Source organism: Poecilia formosa, unplaced genomic scaffold (assembly GCF_000485575.1).
Source record: "Poecilia formosa unplaced genomic scaffold, Poecilia_formosa-5.1.2 Scaffold106, whole genome shotgun sequence".
Lineage (NCBI taxonomy): Eukaryota > Metazoa > Chordata > Actinopteri > Cyprinodontiformes > Poeciliidae > Poecilia > Poecilia formosa.
Genome location: NW_006800045.1, coordinates 934107 through 958965, shown reverse-complemented (window position 1 = coordinate 958965; position 24859 = coordinate 934107). Strand labels below are relative to the sequence as shown.

The window sequence follows — 24859 nt, the reverse complement described above, 5'->3', positions numbered from 1 at the left end:
CAATTTTTGTTATTATTAATGGATGATAGTGGGATTTGTGGCAGTGTTGCTGTCTCAAAAATAATACAATTACAAATCAGTTACAGTATTTTCAGTGTATTTCAAACATTTGATTCTTTAAAACAGTGGTTTTAATGGTTTTGTTTCCACTTTCTAATTTGACCCTGAAATTTTCAGTTTTGGTTTCATGAAAAGTTAAAAGCAAAAATAAACATTAACACTTTTGACAAAGTATTGCACGTAATGAATGTGATCCGATTTTGGAGCCATAGTTTGTACAATGTCACTCCAGTTTTAGGTTTTGAATATTTTTGGAATACAAAAGGCAAAAGTGACATATGATCACAAACAAGTCAAGAGAAACTGATGAAATCAAAGAAGGATCGGCAAAAGAAAACATTTAAACAAAGTTTCTTTCTTTATGCTAAAAAATAAATCTTCAGAAAACTTTAAATTCACCTGCAGGTGACTTTCACATTTTAACATTCGGCGGTAAAAACATGTGCATCACTAATGCTTTAGTTCTGTTGCAAACTCATTATTTCTGAGAGAAAAAATAAAATCAGTAAGCTTAGCTCAACGGAAAGTTTACTCGGGTTAACTGACAGCAGGAGGGTAAAAGGCGGAAGGGCTGGTACAAACTGTGAACTTACACCGAGAGGCAGAACAAACCTATAAATGACTGCACTAGTTAATAATCTGGTCAATAAATCCCTGACAAAAGAAGGACCTTAGCACCTGGAAAAAGCTTTAAAGTTGAAGTCGTTACTGATGACTTTATGTTTTTCCAATTAAGCAGCCAAGAGCTGTCTCTAAAAATATGTAAAAAAGAAAATACACATTAAAAAAGTTGAATTGTTTCCATATGCTTTAGATTTTAAATCTAAAAGAAGTTATTCAGTGGACAAATTGAAGATTTTAAGATAATCTGCAAATGAATAAAGTTTTTTGTTTTTCATTGTTGTGCAATGATCCTTCAGAGGAACCTTGAACCAGATCTGTACAAACGTTAATGAATACACTGAAGCTTTGTATGTGCATTTAAATGGAAGCTGAGCTGTAGAAAGACGTTATATAGGAAAGGCTGTATGAAAATAGATGTCAGCTGTGGATTTGGTTCAGCAAATCCCTCTAATGGTACAAACTACAGTAAAAAGAAGAGGAAAAACGCCAGGCTCTGGCTGCTATGCCACCTCTACTGGGAAGTTTTTGGTCAAATACAGGCAACTCCTGGGTACTGCACAACTTCCCGCCTCAATGGTTTTCACCTCCAAGTACCCTGAAAAATTGAGCATTTTATTTTTGGCCTCATCATTTCAAGTGCAAAAAAACATCTCTCACATCATTTCAGTGTATCTTTACCTTTGATTGTGTATAAAATAGGCAGTTAAGAAGTTACTTTTGATTCTCTATGTGCCAATCTGAGCGAATGTCCTTTAAAGCACAAGACAAGTTTTGTTTGCTACGACTGCAGCTCTTTGTTCCCAACTGATAGTAAAATGTTTCTGAAGCAAATTAAAGCAGACAAGAGCTTTAAAGGGTAAGTCCTGAGCAGATGGTCGCTGGTGAGACGCACGGAAACCCCTTTGTCACATTAAACTGAATCCAACAACTACCTCTTACCTAGTCTGTCGTTAACAGCTCACATTATCAGCATTATGGCCCCATGTTACTATTAAAAAAAATCACATGTAGTTTTTATACCACAACTGTTAAAAATCAGCCAGAATTGAGGCCTTGTTTTCGTATCGCCGGGCACCTTTAACATAATTTCAACAAATTGATGCTTAATTCACTAATTTTAAAAAGGAGAAAAACTTGGTAAAATCACATTTTGTGCCTCTACACTCGATCCTTTTGATGTTCTTTATGATTAAACGTGTTCAGGAACTCAGATCGAGTTAACTTTTAGTTTGAGCAGTTAAAAAACTTTCTTATTTTCCATGAATAAAATTCCTTTTGGGCGTTTTTAGTTTGTGTCTGTCGGTGTTGATCAGGTTTCCCAAAATGATGCTTTTTGGGTTCCTTCAGTGCCAGTTTCCCTACACAAAGTTCTGCCGACTGGAAAGCCCTGCAGCGTTATTCTCTGTTGTGTCACAGGATTTTGTTGCTCTCCTGCTTTGGAGTGCTAAGAAACACAACTGACTGGGTCACCTGATCTGAACTGGAGATGAATCTTAGCTTTTGTCCTGCCCCAATAAATGTGTCCAGATTTGCCCTGAACCGTACAGAGGAAGAAAAGCTTCCCAGCCCTGAACCGCAGGAGGAGCCGCTGCCAGGTCTCCATTTCAGTCTGAACATCCAAGTGGTCACGAAGCAGCTGGCCCATAACAAGAAAACACTTTGGAGAAAAATCATTAAATTGAAATTTGTTTGTGTAACTAAAACAACTGCAAAAGGTGGCCCAAGATATACATGATGAAGTAGAAAGGCTGCCACTGTAAATATGTGATCCGTATAACAGCTTAGTATTTTCACCAATTGAAAGAAGTGTTCGTCCTTCTATGTAAAACTACAGCAATTCAATAGTGAATACCCATAATAATAATAATAATAATAAAAGAATCTAAACACTGACAGAGGAAAAAACTAACAACAATAATAATAATGTAACTTCCTCTGCAGAAAAAAAAAATTCAATCCAAAACTTTAAGCCGAGTGCCTACTGCAGTAACTTACATATTGTAAACTGGTCTAGGACACGGAAAGATAAAGAGATAGATATAGATAGACTGATAGCTACTACTGTACAGTACGCCACAGACAACACACTCAAGGGTTTGAACTCCACACTTCAAATCCGGTTGGATGCTTCTCTGACTTTGCAGGAAGAAATTAACATGAAAATAAGGGAATGTTTCAGTTTCAGCCAAAAACAAGATTTCTGTGTGATCAGAATTTCCCTGTTTTTGTCTTCATTTGCTGTGAAGTGCATTTTTATCAAACTGCACCATAATTTATAGAATATTTTAGCATCAGCAGTGACTTGAATGTGTTTCCTTTCCATAAATCTAAGACATAACTTTGTTCTTTTTTGGGAACAACCTCTGATTATCTGTGGACATCAGTGAAGAAACAAGCGACCAGCTTATGATCAGTGGTCGCTGCTAATGTACCTCACATGGGAACTATAAAGGGAAACAATGCACTTAACAGTTTGGAATTGTAATAATCATTTTCCTCAACTGCAAACAGCTTTTGAAGCATTCCTAAAAGATTTCAAATGTGAGGTTCTTGTCTTTTTTTCCTTAAAACCCACATCAGTCCACCAGAAAGACACAGACAGACAGACAGATAGCTAGCTAGCTTTAGAAGCGTTTCAGAGGACAGGAGAGGAGAAGAGAGCGTTCTCATGGAGAGCCTCCTCCTCACCCCTTTACATCATGGTTTCTACGATGGTGTGGGTGGGGGCCTTCATCATTAGCCCCTTGTTTCCATTGGGGTCCAGTGGGCAGGTGAGCTCGTTGGGGACACGGTGGTCCGCGGGGCGGGAGCTGGCCCCTCCACGCACCGGGGCCGCCACGGCCTTGATCCTCTGCAGGCCAGAAGGGACACAAGACATGAACAGATGTCAAAGAACAGAAAGATGAAGCAAAGAGGCAAATAGAGCAAGAATGAAAAGATAAAATACGAAACCAGTTGGAAAGAGAAAAGATGTAGAGAGGAAAAAAAAACTATAAGAAAAGAGCTTTAATCTACATTTAGGAAGAATTAGGTGATTTATTTGACTTCTCTGATACCTGTCCTTGTTTTTATGAACTGAGTTTGTGTTCAATCATAAATATAAACAAATCTGTGCAAAACAGATGTATAAATAGAAATAAAATAGCTCAAATTACTAAGAAATAAAAGTTATTTTAGGAGACAGAAAATGATTCTTGAAGCAAATTTAGCTCTGAACAGTTTGATTCTCCCTTGAGAATTTATCCCTGATCCTCCAAACTGAGATCAGTGACCGTTCCCCAAGGCCGACGTTTATTCAGGGAAATCTGAGTAAATCTACAGAGTATCTTCTGCTCGCTGCGCGTTTCACCCACCTCGATGAGGGGCCCGTCAGACCGAATGATCTTGATGACGACCACCATGGGGATGCAGATCATGGAGGTCAAGGCCAGAGTCCAGCCTATTCCAATGGCCCAGTCAGGATACTGGTACAGCTTGTTGTACATCAATGGCTTGTATTTGACCAAAGAGAAGATAAAGCAGCCCTGTGGTGGAAAAGGGACACATTTAAATCCACATTTTTATGGTTTTATATTCAGATATTTGTTCAAAATAACCATCATAAAGTTCTGGGCAGGTTCATTAGAAAGTCCTTACCATGCACAGTAAAGGAGTGACAACAGTCCAGCTCCATTTCATCCAAGGATTTGGTCTGTAGCCAATCATGTCCTCAATTGCATCATAAAAATTATCAGCGCCTGCAAAAACATCAGTGTAAAGATCCTTCTGGTGAGGTTCGCAGTAGTAAAAGACAAAGCAGCTTTATTTTTCTTTTTATGCCTGTAAATTAATATTTCTGATCAGGGAACTGAATAATGAGCTTCAGTATTGTTGGGATTAATTATACTCACCATAAACCCAGGCAACAGCTATACATTCAAAGAATGCCACCCACAGAAGGCACACACCGCTCGCTGCATAGTAGTCAAACAGCTGGAAAACATACATGCCACCCTGCAGAGAGACGTCGTTTTAGTCTCAACATTTTAAAGCAAAATAAAAACACATGATCTGTTCTGGCTCCAACTCCACACAAATAGTTTTGGAGGAAGTCGTTCCAGAAAAGTTTAACATGTAAACAGCAAGAAAGCAGCTTAAATCTGAGCAGATGACGCGTCTGAACAGGAGTGACGGTACACGACCTCCTGCGTGTCGACAATATGAAAAATAATCCCCAATCCTGGGAATCCTAAAGCTGAATCAGGCCACAGCAGCCCGAAAATGAAGTTGTCATGGGAACAACAAAAAGGGAAACGGAGGGAATGAGTCGGTACAGTGAAGGTCTGCGTGAAAAGAGGGAAGGACTGGAGGTATTGTTCTGAAACGGAGCCGACATGAATGAGGAACAGATGAGAGAAGGTGGAGAGGATCTTCAACAATCCCCTTATCTAAAGTCAAAGTATTGGTTTCTGTACCATTACACCTCAAACTGAATCTAGGAAATAGAAAAATAGACACCAGTGGTGACCTGAAACCATGGCAACATCAATAATAAAGGCACTAAAACATTTCAATAAGATCAGATTCATCTCAAGTGGTTCAAACCGGTGATTGATTTTGATTAAAACTTAGTGATTAAACAAAAACATTCAATCAGAACATTGATCTGGTGAAGAGCAAACCGCAACCATTAAACAGATCAAATGTGTCGTATCGTCTCAGATCAGCAGGAAACAAACTGAAAGGTTCTGATTAAAATGCTCGGCGACAAGATGAGTAAAATTAAATATGCTGGAGTGATTTTCAGTTTTGATTAAAAATTCTGATACACAAAAATCTGCATCTAAAATGCATACTTGTGCATTTCCTGTCAGTATTTATACAGATTTAGAATGTGTATGCATAGCTCATACAGGAAGTTAGGGAGATGGTTGAATATAAAAAAGAAAACTAGAGCATGCAAACAGGAAGAAACAATTATGACAAAACGACTGGGTTTGAAAAAAAAGTACAGAAGGACTTAAAGAGTCCAGGGGATAAATGAGAAAATAGGAGATATAAAAAGAGAATGAGGAGGAAGCAAGGGGATTTGGAAAATCTAAATTGGGTCTGTAACTATTAATACCATCAGATGGAAAGGAAGTTCTCATGACTTGACACTAAAAGTCATGAGAACTCCCCCTCCCTCCGCCATCGTCTCTCAGGGGTTCACACTGACTGCAGTCCAAACGCTCTGGTTCCAACTACATGAACCCTGAAAAGAGGTCAGGAGCTGCTGTGTTCATGTCAAACTGAACAACCATTTTAATGCTCAACGTTTGGCTGAGGTGCCTTTTACATTCAGCACCTTTTTCCACCTCCTCATATTGTTTCGTTACCTTGGTCACCATGGTAAGTCCAAACAGGTAGCTGATGCAGCAGATGATGGCGATGAAGACCTCTCTGCAGTAACCCTTCCTTAGGAAGGACGGATACAGATCCACCAGTGATGTGATCTGCCCTTCCACCTCCACAAACTGCAAGACAAAAAACGGATGGAAAGTCAGATTGTCCTTCCACTGACCTCCAGGATTTCAAACCAAGCTCAGTTTTCTGTCCTGAGTTACGTTACTTTAAGTGCCATCTACTGTTGTAAGCTGGATTTGAAAATGCACACGTTACTTGGTATGCATTGGTTTTGATGCATGTGATTTATTGTTTTATATAGAAGACACTGTAAAGTAAAATAAATGACGACAATCCACCTTACTGAAAGGTTGATTTTGAAAGATTTAAAAAAAAAGGTACTGCTGCCATCTGAACAAATGCACCACTCCCCACCTACAACAACCAATCAAAGCCAGGAGGAGGAGCCTAGTGCTGTCAATCATGCTTATGTACTCTCTGCTCAATGTGTCTAATCGACATTTCAGAAAATCCGTTATATCTTGTGGTTAACGAGTTTTAGTGTAGCAGAGAGCAAGGAGGAGGGGTTGAGTACAAGAGTGATTGACAGCACTAAGACCCTCCTCCTGTCTCTGACTGAGTGGTGCATTTCTGCAGTTAGTACTGGGAACACTGGGAGAAAACAGAGGTCTTGTAGACTGTGTTACTTTATAGAAAAATCCTGTTTGTTTGTTAGTTTATCTGCTGACCTGACTGTCGAGGCCAAGCAGCAGCAGCATAATGAAGAAGAGGATTGCCCAGAGTGTAGGAAAAGGCATCATGGTAACAGCCTTGGGGTAGGCAATGAATGCCAGGCCTGGACCTGCAGAAGAGCAGGAAGAGGAGACAGAAGGGGGTGGGGAGGAGCGACATTAGAATCATATGATAATCTCATCTGATCTGCATCCCTGTGGGGGAGAAAAATGCCCCCAAACAACCGACGCAGAGCAGGAAGTGAAGAGTTAATCAATGCCTGACTACAGCACACAGATCAAGTTCACATGTAAAGTATATTTGGATAAAGATTCATTAAAAATAATTATCTAAAGCACATCTTTACTTACCTCTTGCTTGCAGAGCGTTAAGACACACTAACTGTACACACTCAACACATGACAATTTCATTTCACTTACAAGCACATAATTAATAGCACCTTATATTACAATAAAACACACAAGTATAGTTAAAAGCAAATAAAGCACATTTATATACATTTGTGTTTATAACAGTATCTCTGTGGAAGTAAGTCAGTTAGAAGAGAGATGTTACAGGATGCATAAAGTATGTTACATCGTTTAAAAAGGAAGGACCACTGTAAACGTTGCTCTGATTGAAGTTGAATAAGCCCCAAATGCTTCAAAAAGGCAAATCAAGCACATGAAGGTGTGTCCGATACATTCTGTTTACCATGCACACGTTCCTCAAGCCGTTTTGAATCCCCAACTGAAATACGGTTGGCCATTTCAACGGGGAATGCAAAAGGACTATTGCAAAACAGCAGCAGATGTAAAACTTGTGGTCAGATAAAAAGCGAATGCTTTTTTTAATGATTTGTTTTTAAGAGGTCGAATTTAAATGATGCTACATTGGGAACTGTAAAACAAAAGTCAAGGAACAAGGAAGCAGCCATAACAGCAAACAGCATTGCAGCTGATAGTAGAGTGTATCAATAGGTTCCATTTTTGTAGCAAATTATGACAAGGCATCCAACCAAACACCACGTTGACTCACAAAGGTTAAACCAACTCCCAGCCCCAGAGGGAAAACAAACCTTCAGAAAATTTACCAAATCAAAAGTAACTGAGTTCATGATGATTATACTGTTATCGTGAGTTTACTGTGCACAGCACCAAATATAAAGAAGTCTTTCTTCTCTTTTTATCCCATTGTTAAGTCATTTGAGGCTGTGTGCCAAGCCGTTGCACAGTTAAAGTCACACTACGGAGCAAGAGCATCCCTTCTCTTATTTAGCTTTAAACGTATGTTCAGCCCAAACTGCTGCAGTTTAGGCAAACTTACAGATTTCTTTCTGAAAACTTCTTTGCTTTCCTTTCCAAAGATAAAATTCTGTAAAAATGTTTTAGTCGTCCATTTTATCTTGCTCCTTACAAGAATCCTGTCAAATTCTCAGTTTAACAGCTAGCATCATGTTAGCTTGCAGCGCTTTGCTTCCTCGAGCTTCTCTGACCAACTCCTCACAGACCATCAGCCCACTCGCCAAATATCACAGATATTGGACGATTCTGCAAACCCCACTGTCAGGTGGACTTTACAGAATTGTGCAATGTTTGCATCGACTGGGCTGCCAGCATATACTGTTAACGTAGAAAGCAATACTAAGCTACATGGACTTGTTATGAAATTTGCTGATCTTGGGGCTTTAGATAAGGTGTTGCTTCACAAAACCTGTTGATGAAGAAAATGACTTTCTCTAAAATAATAAACCTTTACATCAATCAAACAGCATGCCGCCAAGTCTTATTCAAATAACTGGAGTGAAAAGCAATTCAGCAAAAAGAGCAGAACCAGTCTTTGCAAACAAGTTCTTAGAAAACACTCTTCCATCTCCATTGGATTTAACAACTTTGACGTTGGGTGTGTTTACAGGATAAGTCATTAATCACCATGGCTCTGCTCTTGTTTTTAAAAGTAGGGATAAATGAAATCCTTGTGTGATTCTGTCAGAAAGTGAAAGCAAACATCCACAGTAACCTGGGCTCCTTTAATGGTCAGGCTTAGTGTTAGGCCGCATACGGTGAAAAAACATGACAGAAATCCATGGAAATCTCATTGTACTTAAGGTTGCAGAAAAAGAGTCATAGATGTAACCTCTAACAACAAATGCCTCTCAGCTGGATGAAAGCTAAGGCACCATCAGGTTGTTGGCTGTAAATGAGGAACATCTCAGAACCAAAACTCAAATCTTTAAACCGCCACACTGACATAAGATGTGCCGTAAAGTATCAGCAGCAGCTTTTCCTCAACTCTTCCCTAAAAAACGTCTTCCTTAAAGACATAAAGCACAGCTCCCTCTGCCTTGCGCCAGCTTGCCTTACTTAAATGAGCGCGTACAAACCGACCAAATAGGTTCTTATCTCCTAAATCTGCTTTTGTCAAGAAGTGTTTGATTGCGGAAGCTTCCATATTCCGATGCCGTCATTTGTGTTTTAATCAGGGAATCCATGATGTTTCTAAATTGTCACTCAAGTTCGAAAATGAACGTAGAGGCTAATTCTCTTTTGGGTTTCGTTGCTGTTTTTCTTTTGAAATGACTGTTATTTAATTTATTAACCAGGAAGCAGCGCCCACCATCACTGCCGCCTTTACAGAACCCTCGTACCTGACTCTGCCACCTCAGCAATGTCCACCCCTTGCTCTTGTGCCATGAAGCCCAGGACGGAAAATATTGCGAAGCCAGACACAAAACTGGTACCACTGTTGAGGGCTCCCAGCAGCAAACAGTCCCTATGTCACACATATGTCATGAGGAGGATTTGTTAATGAACACACAAGGATCCCTTCACCCCCCACACCCAGTCTCTCCCCTACCACACCACACCCCGCCCGGCCCCTGAAAACTGACGCCTCACCTGTAGCAGTTGTATTTGTACTTGTTGTAGCTCCCCAAGGACGTCATGGCGCCCAGACAGATGGCATAGGAGAAGAAGATCTGAGTGCCGGCATCAATCCACACCTGCCAAGTAGGGAGAGAGCAACAGAGAGGCTGAGGCCTGCTGATGACGTCTGGGTAATGGAAAGCTAAACGTTTAGCATGGTTTGAAACCTTTGCTAGTGTTCTGTGCTTAGCTTGTATCTGCCAAGATTATCAATTCCCTTTATAGCATAAGAACACAATGGAAAAAAACCTGGAACCATGGTACTGCACAACTGATGTCATTACGACTGCAGTATTCATATCATGAGGAAATACTTTGCCTGCAATAAATTCTGGGTCATTATTTAACTACCACACATCCAGGATCTGAATGACCGTCATCTGTTTGGTAACACTGGCTGTTCAATGCAGCAGAAAAGTTCAAGTTCTAGAAAAGGCAAAGAAGCGGTAAGGTGGTGAAGTCCTAAAGATTTATTTATTTATCACAAACTATTTTGTTATTGCAACATTTAGCACTCGCCCAGGTTGTTGTGATTCTGCAATTGTGGAAATTCATGCAAAATCAACAGATCCCTGCAATTTTTCACATTAATGCATAATAGTGAGTTTACCTTTTTTACCTGCACCAATAACACCTGTATGTATATGTACTTGTATTTATAAGTACATATACATACTTATATAAGTCATACTTATAGTTTTGCAGCACTTTCTGTGTATTCTGGCAGCCAAGCAACGTTTTGTTGCCAAATTCACTGTCGTATCTTTGTGCAATGACAATAAATTAAGTCCAAGTCTATTGTAAACTTTCCACAAAAATGGTCAAAAACATCTGGCCTGCTCACTCCTGGACTTCTAAAGGCAGGACTGCATTATTCTACACCGATCATAGAATCTTTAACATACAGTTAATGATTTGTGCTTTTTTTAGTCTTTTTTTAACTTCTTTGCTTGATTTAGAAAAAAAAATGTCCTGGTGTCTAAATTTCATTCCAGGAATTTCAATCACCAACGAAGTTCACGTCCAAACAAATCCTTTCACTAGAAGAAGGAAATATTTCTGTAACAGGAGCTGAGTGAAGAGGCTCTGGGAATCAGGCAGCACAGGGGGGAACCTACCTCTGGGTCCTTGAGGCGTTCGAGGTCAGGATACAGGTAGAACTTGATGCCTTCAGAAGCACCAGGCAGAGTTACACCGCGGATCAACAGGACGATGAGCATGACGAACGGGAACGTGGCCGTGATGTAGACCACCTGAGGTAGAACACACACACACACACACACACACACACACACACACAACATGAATACTGCATTCATCTCCGAGTTCCAGTTTCAAATTGGTCATTTTTGACTCTTCCCTAAATTGTCTGCTCATATTCCTAATGAAGTCATTACAGGTACTGAAATAAAAACACTTATTGTATTTTTTCTGAAAGAGGCTTTTTACGCTCATTTTAAAAATGTACTTCCTGAATTCCTCCTGAATGAAAAGTTAAAGTTTTATAATGTTTCTTAAATTCAAACATATTCATAATCTGGAGTTTTTGAAACATTTGTTGTTTCGCAGTCTTACACGGTTCCTTCTCTGATAAATAGTTTGCAGTGTAACCTGGGAAACTACTGAAAGTTTCCAACAGTGTAACAAAACAAGGTTCCTTAAATTCTTGGTGGCCTGCTGTTGTCTGGGTGAAAGTTGCTGACTTGTTTTCTTGCAGAAGGGACTTTTGGATGTTTGATAAGGAAACCCAAAGAATTAAAAACAACCACAAATTTGTTCTTTATACATGACATTTTTTCACATCCCTCGTTTCATTTGAAAAAGGGTTTTGTAAATGAGTGAACTTAGTAATTTCCCTTTGTTGTAAATAGAGACTTCAGGCACACAGAGTCATTTTCTGCCTGGGGAAAGTTTTGACCCAACTTTGTTTTATAAGAGTTGTTTTCACAAACTTAAACAACTAGGAACAATATATTGGACCAATTAATCAAGAGTGATTGGTCCAATAAAGCGGAGTCCTTCATTTACTGCCTCTCCTCTTGTCTTGTGAAAACTTGTGTTTATGGCAGCAATATAAAGCGGAGCCTCGTTTTCTCAGAAGCTGCATCATGAATTGCTGTGCATCTATTGACAGCTTCAGTAAATGTGGGAAAAGTTATTGTGGCTTAAGTTACCAAGTCCTGGCTTCGGTTTGCAAAGAGAGTCAGACCCAATATGTTCCCTAATGTTCCCATGTCAGACCAGGAAGAAAAGGAAATACCAATTTCACACCACGTCTTTGTTTCAGTATCAACAGTTTGACAAACAGAATCTCAGTTAAATTAAATGAATGAATATTATTTATTTCACACTGATTTACCTTTCCGGTGGATTTCACGCCCTTCCAGATACAAAAGAAGCAGATGACCCAGACAAGGAGTAAACACAGGGCCAAGTCCCATTTAACGGGGCCGATCTCCTCGATGCCGCTGCTGATGCCCAGCACATTGTGTCTGCAAAATGATAATCCATACTTAACCGTACTTCTAAAGCTTCGCTAGAGATCACACCAATAATGAGCGATTCACATGAGGAACACAACGGACATGAAAGCTGTGTGTGGGTATAGAAGTGAGCAGGTGTGAGGGATTTTATGTAACTTACTCCCAAAACTCTGTGACGGGGGAGGTAAAGTTGGAGGCGTTGGCGGCAACCCAGATGGTTTTGTTCTTGCGGTAGGTGTCCTCAATGCATTGATCTGTATTCCAGGGCTGATTGCACTTGGCCCAGGGCAACTCTGGCTGGAAACACTGAAAGGTCATTTAAAAAAACAGAAGGTCTGTTAGAGCATGAATTTAGACAGATTAGATTCCTGTGCAACTTTTAGGATAAAAAGGGAATTTAACAGTTTTATATCCCCACCTGGAACAAGTAGTACAGACCCCAGGCGAGGATGACGATGTAATAGATATTCAGGAGGGATACAATCACAATGGAAGCGTAGCCAATACCTGCAAAAGACAAAGGATAAAATTTAAAACAAAACAATAGTGAAGAATCTGTTGGTTACAGACATGATGGAGGCAGCTGGATGGGAAATCATCTCAGAGCTAAGGATGAAACCTAGATCCTGTCAGTTGGGGAAATATTTTGTGCAACAATAAGGTGTTCAATATTGGACTGTAGCCATTTAAACTAAAAAATAAAAACAAATCTCCTCATCCACACAGGAACATTCAAAAAGTAAATCAACTGCCTCTCCAAAAAACATTTAAATTCAGGAGAACGTCTGTAACAATAAACCTGGTTTCCTTCAACTCGTAGGCAAATGCTTAATGGAGGCCAGAACTCCCATTCTGACAATGCACATTCAGTTCTGAATCCATGCTAATCCTTTTTTAATACTGAAAAGTGTTTGTCGAACTCATCTGCACAAGATAATCCTGTACTCTATTCAGAGGACATACTGTGACCAAGCAGAAATGTCCAATCCCATTTTGACCCATGTAGATGCTGACAACAGACTAATAAGTGATTTGGGGGGCAGCTGCTGCGAAGGCCTGACCCTCTTCAGGTCTGATAACATCCGAAGGTGAGAGAAGAGTCACAAACACGAGGGCTGATGTGCCAGATGAGATGTCTTCTCATAAAATCATTTGCAAGTGGAGAAGAAAGGAAAGCTGTCCAGACAGAGCATTATGTTAAATCATGACGAGCAACAACTCCAGTGTCTGAGATTAAATCGCAGCTTCATAATTATCTTCAGAAAACGCTTTAAAAGATAATGTGCTGTCAAAACTCAGATTGCAAACTTGGCAGGTAAACAAGTTTGCCTGGGTTTCATCAAAGCAGTTTTGATAAAAAGTTTTTTAAATGATGATATGAACTTTGAACTGGGGACCAGAACCTGGCCTGGAGGAACCCCACAGGTAGCAATGCAAAAATAGAGCAGCGTGAAAGTTCTCATTTGAAAAACTGGAAATGCAACTGAGAAACTGTTTAAGTCTCAAAAGGCAACATTATCCAAACATCTTAGGAATTAGGGCTGAAGTTATTTTCTTCAGAGGTTTGGTGAAAGGTCAGAGGCCTTTCAAAACACCAATTTCTTTCTCAAATATTGTGTAAGGCATCTTTTAGCCGATTCCAGGTCCAACCAGAAACATTGATGTTTTTAATCTTGAGTGACATAAAATCTTTATTTCCAAGAACAGTCAGATAAGTTTCATTGCGTCACTACTGGCCTTGACACAAGATGGGTGTAAACACATGATCGTGTTTTGTTTTGAAATATTCTCTGATAACTTCAGGAGGAAACGTAATCCTCCTGGAGTCAGAGCAGGTGCAGGAACTCGGATCCCAATGGATTAGAATTTGGAGTAGAGTTCACACAATGACCGCAGTCACAGTAAGTCCTCATAAGGACATTAAAACAAGCTTTGTATGTGCTGAGGCGCAGCCGACAGCGGCCACTCATCCAAATTAATGTCCTTCAACGTCACCGACCATCTGTGAGCAAAATGGTGTGTGTGTGTGTGTGTGTGTGAGAGAGAGAGAGAATAGAGAAGCTTGAATTATGAAACAACATTCTCACCCTCGTCTGCCATTTGTGTGTCTTTATATGTATATGAATGTGAGAAGTACTTTGCCAACAAATCATGTCCTTTTAATCACTTGGCCAATTAGTAGCTGTAACATCCTCGCATCTCTAAACACACACACACACACACACTCAGATCACATGGGACAGTGCTGATCAAACAAACAGATGTGTTCTCCTCCATGATGTCATTTCTTCAGCTCTTGGAGGGATGACCTTGCCTGACCTCACTCAGTTTATCCACATATGCAGTCGACTCATTTTTTTAACTGCTGAAGGTTTTGCTGAGTAAATAATCTGAAATTTGTCACAACAGGTAAAGAAGCTACAGATGTGATCATTATTAGCATGCTTCCTGTCAGTGTTGGGAGTCTGGAGGATGTGGACAGAAGGAGGAACTTACAACGTTATCTGATGATGAGTTATTATTTGAGCAGCTGCTGAGGATCTGATGGCCTCATTTCTCATCAGCTATCTGGTCAAATGGGTTTTTTTGTCCCCGTTTTATCTGACTTTTTAGAATGAATGCGATCAAAAAGCAGAGGAGCAGCTGCTTGTTTTGTACAAAATGTTTTAGTTTTTGCAAGAGTTTAATAATTAACGGCAGCGCGGCTCCCATCTAGAGTCTCTCTGTACTTTTGAGTTTTCATATTCTTCCTTCTTCATCAGTGGTTCTGCAGGTTCTGTGGGTTTGTTTAGTTCTAGTTCATTTTCAGACAGTTTTGTTGTTTGATGAGTTGGTTCACCTTGACCCATCAGTATTTGTAGACATAGAAAGGCTCTTTGTTAGCAGTGGTCCGTCTCTAAAACACAACTTATTTTCATGTGGATGTGTGTTAAGTTTTTGCTTATTATCCTGTATTGTGGCTGATATGTTAGTCCTGGAGCGTTCTGTCTTTGTTTGGATCTTTCCTCCTCAGACATGCTGCCGCCCCTCGTCCGGTTCTGCTGGTGATATCTTCCATAAAAGGGGACTTCTTATTCTGCCACTGCTCCAGAAATGCATGCAGGGCAGCAGATTGACTTGAGGAGAAAGTTTTCTTATGAGACAACCTGGGTTTTCTAAGTTATTAACTATACCTACTCACGACTGAGAACCCAGAACTGCTTTTAACCAGGTTTGCTTTAAATCATGTGTTTTTATTGTAAATGACCCTGACATGACTTATGTCTTAACCTGTGTTTTCTTACCCAAACCTATAAAATTTTAATCTTTTTGTTTCTGTTCTGTCTTAATATTTTTCAGCTCATCAATAACTGATATCAGGATGTTATTTATGCAGGTCGGCTCAGCCTGCTGCTGTCTGGTATGGATGTTGGCTAAAAAACAAAAAACAACATCTACATTGGCTTGAGTTACACATTATAAACAAATTTATACTTCCACAAAATGTCAATTTTTATTATTTTGATTCATTTTTTACCATCCTCTACACGTTTTATGTTCATCTCAAATTTATTCTTGAATTTTAATTGTTTTTTCTGAATCGGATTCATTTCGTGTTGCTCCGTCTGGCTGCCTTTGTGTTGCTCCTTCTCCCGTCTTTATCAATCCATCTGTCGGCGGCTCAGATCCCACCACCACCCTGCTCTTTTCTTCCAAGCCCTCTCTGATGTGTTGCTGTGCTGTTACCATAGAGATGTGTAATTCAGGACACTGTGTACACCGCCTTGTGTCTGAGTGTGTGTGTTTGAGACAACCACACGATAATGTGTTAGAATGTGAAGATAAAATGGCAATTGCATATGTGAGAGTGAAGTAAAATACGTTAATCTTATTTGGCTGGTAGTGAGAGGAGCTGGCTGGGAAAGCAAGGGCCAAGAAGGAAGAAAATACTATTAAACACGGGCACTGAAAATGGAGGAGAGGGGGATAAAGGCAGAGAAAAGAAATGCTTAAAGTCGACTTGATCAAATAATATCACAAGACTTCTCAGGGCCATTAGTTGAGCTTTCTGGGAAGATGAAAAAGAAAGACAAGGTGAGATGTGGAGAAGGTTAAAGCACCGAACAGGCCCAGTGTGTAGGTGTACCAGCGCAGCCCTGGTTGTTGCCTGGTGACGGCTGCTGGGCAAAGTCTCAGCGCTCTTATTGGAGGAGAATCTGGTGTGACTCAGCCATTCCTCTGTCAAAAACAGCAGAGGTGTGGAAAAAAACCTGAATCTTAAATAAGAGAGACAGGCCTGGTCTCTCTTATTGGGTGATGGGGGAATTGCTTCAAGAAAAATCTGATAATAAAAGGGCGGGGCAGGTGGAGCAGCGGACAAATGTCCACTGCTCCACCTGCAAACAAAACAAAAGAAATAACTAAAATTAAAAACAAATCAAAGAATCTAAACTGCATTTCTTTAATTAAACATAAAAAGGGAATTGCTTTTCATCCTTTGTGGTGCAGTGATCATTAAATTCATGAGTCACCGCTGCTGAGGAGAAAGACGATGGCTCACATGTGTCTGGTAGATTTTGGATTGAAGATGTTTAACCGGGTAAACATGAGGATCAGTTGCCGCTAAAGTCCAAAACTGTGCATATTTTACGTGTGAATGAAGTTACATAAACAAGCTATTAAATATCCAGCGGTGTTTAAATGTCAGCCTCATAACATAACTGTTCTATAATAAAGTAGATTTTGGTTTTCACTGCACACACCGTCCTGCTTTCCATGGTCATATAAAGTGACTATTGGAGGGATTTTCCACAGGTTTTCCCATAATGCATCCCTTCTCAAGCATGCGATCACATCTTGGTAAATCTTCTGAAATCTTCCTTTGACATTCTCTTCAAATCAATTATGGTGTTGTGATCCTGCTGTTAGCAAATGCTTCAAATTTATTTGATATCTCACTTTTATTGCTTTTCTTATTAGGAACGGTTCTGATTCTTCTTTGTGCTTTTAAATTCTGACTGGTGCCGACACAAAGCACAGGCTGAAGGTCTGCTCGTCGATATACGAGTCAAACGATGGTGGCCTATGACTACTACATCAGGGGCATGGCAGAGGTCGACTGCCTCCCTCGCTGCATCAGTCCCTCCACAAATCACATGGAAATGGCAACAAAAGCAACTCAATCCCATTTCAAAGTGCTAGAATCAAAGGCACTTCTGTTATTTTCTGATTGAATGATGATGAAGTTTCAGGCACATCAGAAGCACATGGTCATGTGGTACAGCAGGTCTGAATGATTTCTGGAGAGGTCATGTGGAGACATTCAGGAGAGAGTTAATAGGTTTTTATGGCACTGCAGTCTGGCAGATGGATGCTAATGCTAACTTGTGTTTAAAAGCTTCAAAGAAGGGAAGACATGACTGTGAAACTAGGAAGCCTTAAAATGTGCCCAACATGTAAAAGTTTCAATCTGACATCAGTGGGGGAAATTATAAGTAGTTCTTGTTTGTCAAAATAAAAAAAAAATGCCTTCTACACAGGAAGGGTTTGAGGCGTTCAAATTTCCTGGTGCACAGGTTTTGTTTTCATTCAAATTTACCATTTTAGCAACTGGATTTTAATAACAAGCTACATACCAGTAAAAATGGGACAAAGCTTCTCCCAGCAGGTGATGCCGCCCTCAGAGGTGAACTGACCCAGGGCAACCTCCAGGAAGAAGACTGGCAGACCTCCGCCAAACAGGAAAATGAAGTAGGGGATGAGAAACGCACCTAGAAATGGGAGACGAAACAAAACCCATACAGATAAAGTAAAAGAAAAGTAGTAAACAAAATGATTTTTCAAACCATTTGATGCTTACCTCCACCATTCTTATAGCAGAGGTAAGGGAAACGCCACACGTTCCCTAAACCTACAAATCCGCCGGCCACAGACAGGACAAAGTCCAACTTGCTGGCCCACTTCTCCCTCTGGGGGTGTTTGCCCTCCGCCTCGTCTTCAGGCCGAGTGCCAGGGCTCTTACCAGGAGACGGCTTCAACGTGTCCTTATGGAAATCCTTCAGACACTGAAGTTTCTCTTTTTGTGCCATTCTGTGGATAGAAAACGCAGAAATGTAGCATAACTTCATATTAAACTCATTTAAAAAGTGGTGGAGAAAACATTATTCAGGAAATGTTGCTTAAATATTTATCAAAGTAACACTGCATAAACACTAGATGCCCAATGTGCCACAAACGGCGATGGACTGCAAAGTCAATCCACCTGATAAATGACCAGCAGAGAAGCTCAAATCTAAGAAGTGAAAATCTTTTTTGCAGGAGAAGCATGAACTGTTGTACGCTTCACCTATATTAGATGTTCAAGGGAAGAATTTTCCAACTAAAATAATAGTTTAAATAAATAAGACTTTAAAGAGAAAAGCAGCAGCACAACGTCTCTGTGGAGACGTTGTGCTGCTGCTTTGCTGCTCGACTTCGTCTGTTTTGGAAACACACCATGTGAAGCAGGTGCAGACCAACGTGTAACAGTGTCATTAACTAACCACAAATCCACATTCTATCACTGACACCCTTCTTAATGTAAATTTAATAAGGCTTCATTTGTAACATATACTGACTGTCATTTCTGTTTGTTTAAACATGCCTGGGCCACAAGTGGAACAAGAACCAGAAATGATCTTCTGCTGATTGTACTTCAGTGTAAGGCTAAAAGTTAAACAGTAACCAAAGATATTTTTAGCAATGAACAGAAACCTAAACTTTAATGAACCACTTTACTTCCTCCTTCTCTCCTTCCTCATCTGCTCTGACAAAAATGTAGAAACAGAAGAACAATGTGATCATGATCAGCAACTAGAGCTGTAAATTTCCACCCAATGGCGACAGCGAAGGAGAAAAAGAAAGTCAGGAAAGAGACACATGCTTAGCAGTCAGCACATGCCTCCAACTGTGGAAAATGTCACATCCTTATCTTTATTCATCGGCCCAACTGCTGCTGCACTCTCACCTTTACTATCCGTTTCTCTCATTCATTCTCGAGATCTGACTTAACGATAAGACCACATTTCAGAGAAAACCAACAACTTTGTACTGTTTGTATGTAAAATGCTCATTTGTACATCATGTATGAAACTGGTGAACATTTTTGAACAGATTAAACCCTACAAACAAAGCAAAGCAAACTTATTTTGTCACAGTTGAATGTCGCCCCTCGATCGGCCCACATGCGCACAAGCACGTGCTAAACACTTCCTGCTTTATGAAATACTAAACTCCGTTATGTTTGAGGTAAAATACTGGTAACAAACTGATTTATGCAATTCAAAAAGCCCAACACAACACAAGCTTTTGGACAAAGCACATTCTGCAATATTTAACACATCTCTATGAAAACATCACATTTCCATTAAAGCTAGCACTAAAGGGGCATTTCACATCATTTTAAAGGATTCTGAACTGTAACTGACCTGTCGTTTAAAGTTTAACAAATTAAAACTAAACTGGGTGATTATATGATTAACAGCAGTTTACTAATTAATTATTGTTTTATTGATTTACTCCTGTTTTACAGGTCACCACATGCCCAGTTAACAACCGTTTGGCCATTTAGCAGCTTTTCAGACAGATTCAGACAGATTCAGACAGATTCAGACCAGGTTTTTATGATCATTCTGTAAAATGACGGTTCAACGTTTCCTGTGCTGAAGATTCAATCAGCTCTTTTTCTACTTAGACTGTTCTTTCTCATGGCGCTCAGTTGAGAGCTCAGGTCATTCACCAGGACCAGGATATTAATTGGCCTCTGCTCTGTGTTTGGGGTTTTCTTAGAGCAAACTGGACCAAGAGTCTGGATTTGAGTAGGACCGTTTCAGAACCCGGCCACAAACACTTTTTTCTCAGCCAGATGACTTGCATAACTCACTCTCCTATTTTAAGGGCATGTACCTTTTCAGCGAACCGGTCACCGATTGCGTCCACTCATCCTTCACCAGCTTCCCCTCCCCCACCCTGCTCCTCACTGAATGCATTCATCTGCCCGTGTTGCTTCTCTTCCCATTTCTCATGTTGTTGTTTTCATGACATGTCACTTTTGTGCATTTTGTTTCATTGTTGCAAACAGACCATTCAGGATTTGAAACTAATTGGGCTTACAGGCTGTTATTTGAGTCACCCAAATCCAGTCTTCAGTGAGACAGATGTGCAAATTTGGAGCCAACTGAAAAAAAAGTGACGTTTTGGAGAAAATGAGCCAAACTAATTTACCAGATGCACACAAAAATGTCAAGGATTCTTCCACTGGATCGCTCTGAAATCAGCTCACTTTGCATCCCCACTTTCTGCAGCTTCAGTCTGCAGTCTGAAGCATCCACAAACTTAGCCTTGTTTCATAAAATATTCATTTTACAGCAGCTGAAAGTGTAACAGGACAAAAGGAGATTACAGAGATAATCTTGTGAATCAGACAGAAGGGGGTAATGGTAAAGGAATGCAAGAATTTATGGGGGAGGGGCATTTCTGCTTCAGCTAGGAAGCACAAAAGGTGACATGTTGAATGGAGAATGAGAAAATGATATCAATTTGACTGAAAAATGAGAGCAGGCTTTTGTCGAATGTAATTTGAATGCATCACGCTGTAAATGATTAAGCAAGTATTAAAAACAGTAACAGGAAGTAATGCCAGAACATCACTGAGTTTTAGTCAGCTCACATCGTGGCAGGTGGGGAAAGGTGGCATGAAAACACGACACATTGTTTAAAGATTGTGGCTGATGCACTTTGCATAAGTCATGCAAAGAAACTTTCAACAGAGGGAAATGATCTGGTCTGCATGCAGGCAAGATTAACTGGATGCAGTAATCTTCACAGTTTTAGAATATGGTTGTGCTGACTAAAATAAACTATGAACAGAAAACTGACATAGTGTGAAATTCTACAACAAAACTTTTTATCTACAATGTTTGAATTTGGTTTCTTAAAACTGAATCACTCTCAACCTGGTTTGCTTTGACTACACCACTGACTCGTTCAAAGAGTGGAGCAGTTCTAACTTTCTGTTCTCTGTGAACATGTTGGACTCCTACATATAACGGAAAAAGATTAAAAATAGAGTTTAAAAATGTGTCTTAGCAGATTATATCATAATAATGTGTTTTGGAAACTCATTTTAAGGCTGACACAAAGTTATTCATCATTTAAAAAACGCTTTTCCGGCAACCAACGTATGAATGATGAAACACTTTTGGTCTTTAGCTGTTAAGTCTTGTGGTGAATGTTGAAGTTGATGTGCTAAATGCTTCCCATAGCCTAGCTGAGGCCAATATTGTAAGAACAATATGAGATCATAGATAATAATAATTAGATAGCTTCTCATTTCATTTTCTAATAATGCACTAGAAAGAAGACGACACAGGATGGACATGGTGCATCTCGTTTTTGTTTTTTCCCGTTTGCTGTGATGTTTTCAACAGAGTGTCAAATTCAGCACAACACTTACCAAATTAAAGCATCCTGTGTCTGATTCTGTGTGGGGGAGGGGATTAAAAGTGGATACTTGGTTCAAATAGGAGCCAAATACAAATATAGAATAATTAAGAGTCAAAATCATAAGCTGTGGTAATTTGCCAAAAAAACATATTCCAAATATTTGGGAATTTAGTTGTGCTGCTGATTTTGTTATGGCAACAAGATTAAAGACTCCTGAAATGAATATGTCATAAGACACTTAGAACTTAATGTAGCGGCATGGTAATAATAAAAAATATACATATTCACATAAAAATAAAGCATTCAATTTTGTCCATTTCACTCATAAATGTAAATGCAATTAAGATGGTCTAATCAAAGCCCAGACCAGGAGGTAAATGGAGGTAAATAAATAATTTATTATTTATTTAATAAATATTAAATAAATTTAATATTTATTTAAATTTCAAACTATATATTTTTCTTATGAGAATAAATTACAATCAACTAATTTACCGATTAAGGACAAAAAATGAATTCATGCAAGTGTCAGCCACAAGGGGGAGCTGGTTTGTCGGACTCACCATGTCACCATTGTTTGCCCTCCATCACGCTCAGGTATGACAACATGAAAGTAACTGATATTACTTCTAATAACATTGTGCTGAGTGTTGATTATCATCTTTACTGCCAAGTAAAACAACATATTTCAAAGCCCAACACACGCAGATACAATCATACCAGATTAATGGGGCAGCTCTAATTTGAGAGCGGAGTGGGTCAGTGGTTCATGTCAGTTAATATGTACAGCAGCAGTGAAGAGGGAGCCTGATGTGCAGCGAAGGACGCAGGGGGATAAAAGGTTCAAGAACAGATGATGCAAATTAACTCGGTGGCGTTTCTCTTCATGGGGTCGGTGTGAATTCCCACAGTCGTTCTCAGCTGTCATTTAAAGAGACAAGATCACATTTATAGCTTAAGATTTCACTAACACACCCCTTTTCCACAAACCTCAGGTTACACACTTACTGAATCATTTAACAGCAAACAAGTCCTTCGTTAATACAGAAGCTTTCAGCTCCGGTTTGGCAAACAGGAAGACGGAGGCTACAAAACCTCAATGTTTCCTCATGGTCGATTTAGCCCAGACTCATTGGATTTCAATCTTTAAACACATTTTTTTCTTGAAAGAATCAACAATGACTCCAGGATCCCTGTAGTGTCTTGAATCATGAGACATTAAAGAACATTATTTGTATCTCAGATTGGAATATATTCATGATTCGTGACATTCTTCAGATGAGATTCAGGGTTAAAGCAAGGAGATTAAAAGTTAAATAAAAAAAAGAGAAAATCAGTGTGACGCTCAGAGCGATCTCATCCTGGGTGTCGCATAGCAGTGTGACAAATAATCCAAATTCAATGAATAAATTAAATCCTCCCATTAAGACGCTTGTGAGTCGATTACAACAAACTTGATGCCATTTTATCAACCAAGTTCTGAAACAAGATGCCGTCAAAAGACTGAAGATTAACAAACCAACTTAAACAACCCGAGTCTCATCTTCTGTCCCAAAGTGTCGGTCGTTTTATCACAGTTTCTCTTCAGTGTGCTGATTTAGCGGCTTTCTGTCATTCTGGGAAACAGAACTCAAGGGAAAGTCCTTCGCAGTTTTGAAATACCAGAAGCTGATAAACGAATACGGGCGACAAACATCATTTAGCATTAGTTTAACTTTGGAGCAGTCAAAATGTCCAAATGATCCTAAAATGGAAACCAACTGGATGGGTTCTGACACCAACACGCAGACAGAGCCTGTCAGTGAGGCGCTTCTGTTTCCCCTCCATCACGTTCAAGCATCAGGAAACAAACTGAAAATAAACCAGAGTCCACTTTTTTTTAAGACGTTTCAAACATTGGAGGCAGAAGACTCAAATACTCAGTTTAATATGAGAAATAAACGAGACGCTGTGCGCAGAGAATGGAGTCTGTAGCGTTTAAATTAAAAACTATGTGACAAAAAGAGGAAATTAAAGAAAGCAGGAAGCGAGACAAAAGGTGGAGAGGGAGGCAGCGCTCGGTGCTCAGCGCGGCGGAGGAGCATCTCCGCCTCCTGAGCGCAGTGAGCGCCTCACTTCCCCTTTTCACAACGGAACTAAAACAGCAGCTCAGCCGAGCAGCACTGTTTCGGTCTGGGTTCGGATGTAAAGAGAGTCAAGGTTAGAAAGGGGGAAAAACGCTTTTTATGAAATTGTGAAGAAGGAAATGTTGCGGCTGACAATTAACTTTATTTTCCCCGACATAAAAATATAGGCAAATTTCCAAACAAAAGTGTAAAATCAAAGTTTGCAGCGTTGAATGCAGACATGAGAGGAAATGCAAATCCACCGGTAAAACCTTCCTAAGCGCACGAAGCAATACCAGAGAGAGAGAGAGAGAGACAGAGAGAGAGAGAGAGAGAGAGAGAGCTCTCCACGCTTGACAAAGAAACATCCCCGCATCCACGCAGCTCCCGCACAAACACAACTAAACTGTGAAACAACACAGCACTGAGTTTATCTGCTACTGCTGCAGATAAACTTTTCCTGTTTTTCCATCTTCTTAGTTTGCAAATAAACATTTTTTCATTCATACACAAAAGAGTTGGAAATACGTTTAAATTTAACACCCAACAAAAGAAAAAATCCCTGAAAAACGCAGAAAAGCATCATGGACATCCATCTCAGTTTAATTCTAAATGAGTGTAACATGAATAAAGGGTTTTTTTCTTTACCTGCTACGATGATGTGATGTTTTCTGTTATTTTGTCCTTTTAATGTCCTTTGCGCTCGGTCCCTTGTCAGGTTAGTCTTGTCCGTGTCCTCCCGTGTCCGTGAGAGCGACTGAAGTGTGGACGCGTCGGAAGCTTATATTTTAGCCTATTTATAAGCTTCTCTTTCTGACCTTTGTCTCTTAAAACCGGGGGACCAGAGACATCAGCGGCAGTGGAAAATCACCGGCCTGCCTCCTCTGAGCAACAGGAAAGCGGTGATGGTGATGCGTTCACGGACAGCGTCCGCCTCAGACATTTTCCAAAGTGCGCACTTACCAGAATGAGAGAAGCCACAGTGAACTGCGCTGAATTTCAACGTGTAATATTCCCTTTAAAAAATCATGGTTGAATAAACACAATCAAAACTTTTAAATAAAATGAAAGAAAGTTTTTTTGAGAAATGGACAACATGATGTA

At 39.8% G+C, this 24859-nt stretch overlaps 1 protein-coding gene across 1 annotated transcript; it reads right to left on the bottom strand.

Annotated features, from left to right (window-relative positions):
- Window positions 1–418: 418 nt before the first annotated feature.
- On the bottom strand, window positions 419–24654 carry LOC103143241 (sodium- and chloride-dependent taurine transporter-like). The gene is made up of 15 exons (XM_007559699.2): window positions 24404–24654; window positions 18028–18257; window positions 17804–17938; window positions 12607–12695; window positions 12349–12494; window positions 12065–12197; window positions 10824–10958; window positions 9679–9782; window positions 9429–9553; window positions 6798–6910; window positions 6042–6179; window positions 4575–4677; window positions 4321–4421; window positions 4038–4208; window positions 419–3535 (listed from the first exon to the last, which is right to left on the bottom strand). The coding sequence occupies exons 2-15, from the start codon at window positions 18254–18256 to the stop codon at window positions 3377–3379; spliced, it is 1881 nt and encodes a 626-aa protein (XP_007559761.1). The 5' UTR covers window position 18257; window positions 24404–24654; the 3' UTR covers window positions 419–3376.
- Window positions 24655–24859: the final 205 nt, after the last annotated feature.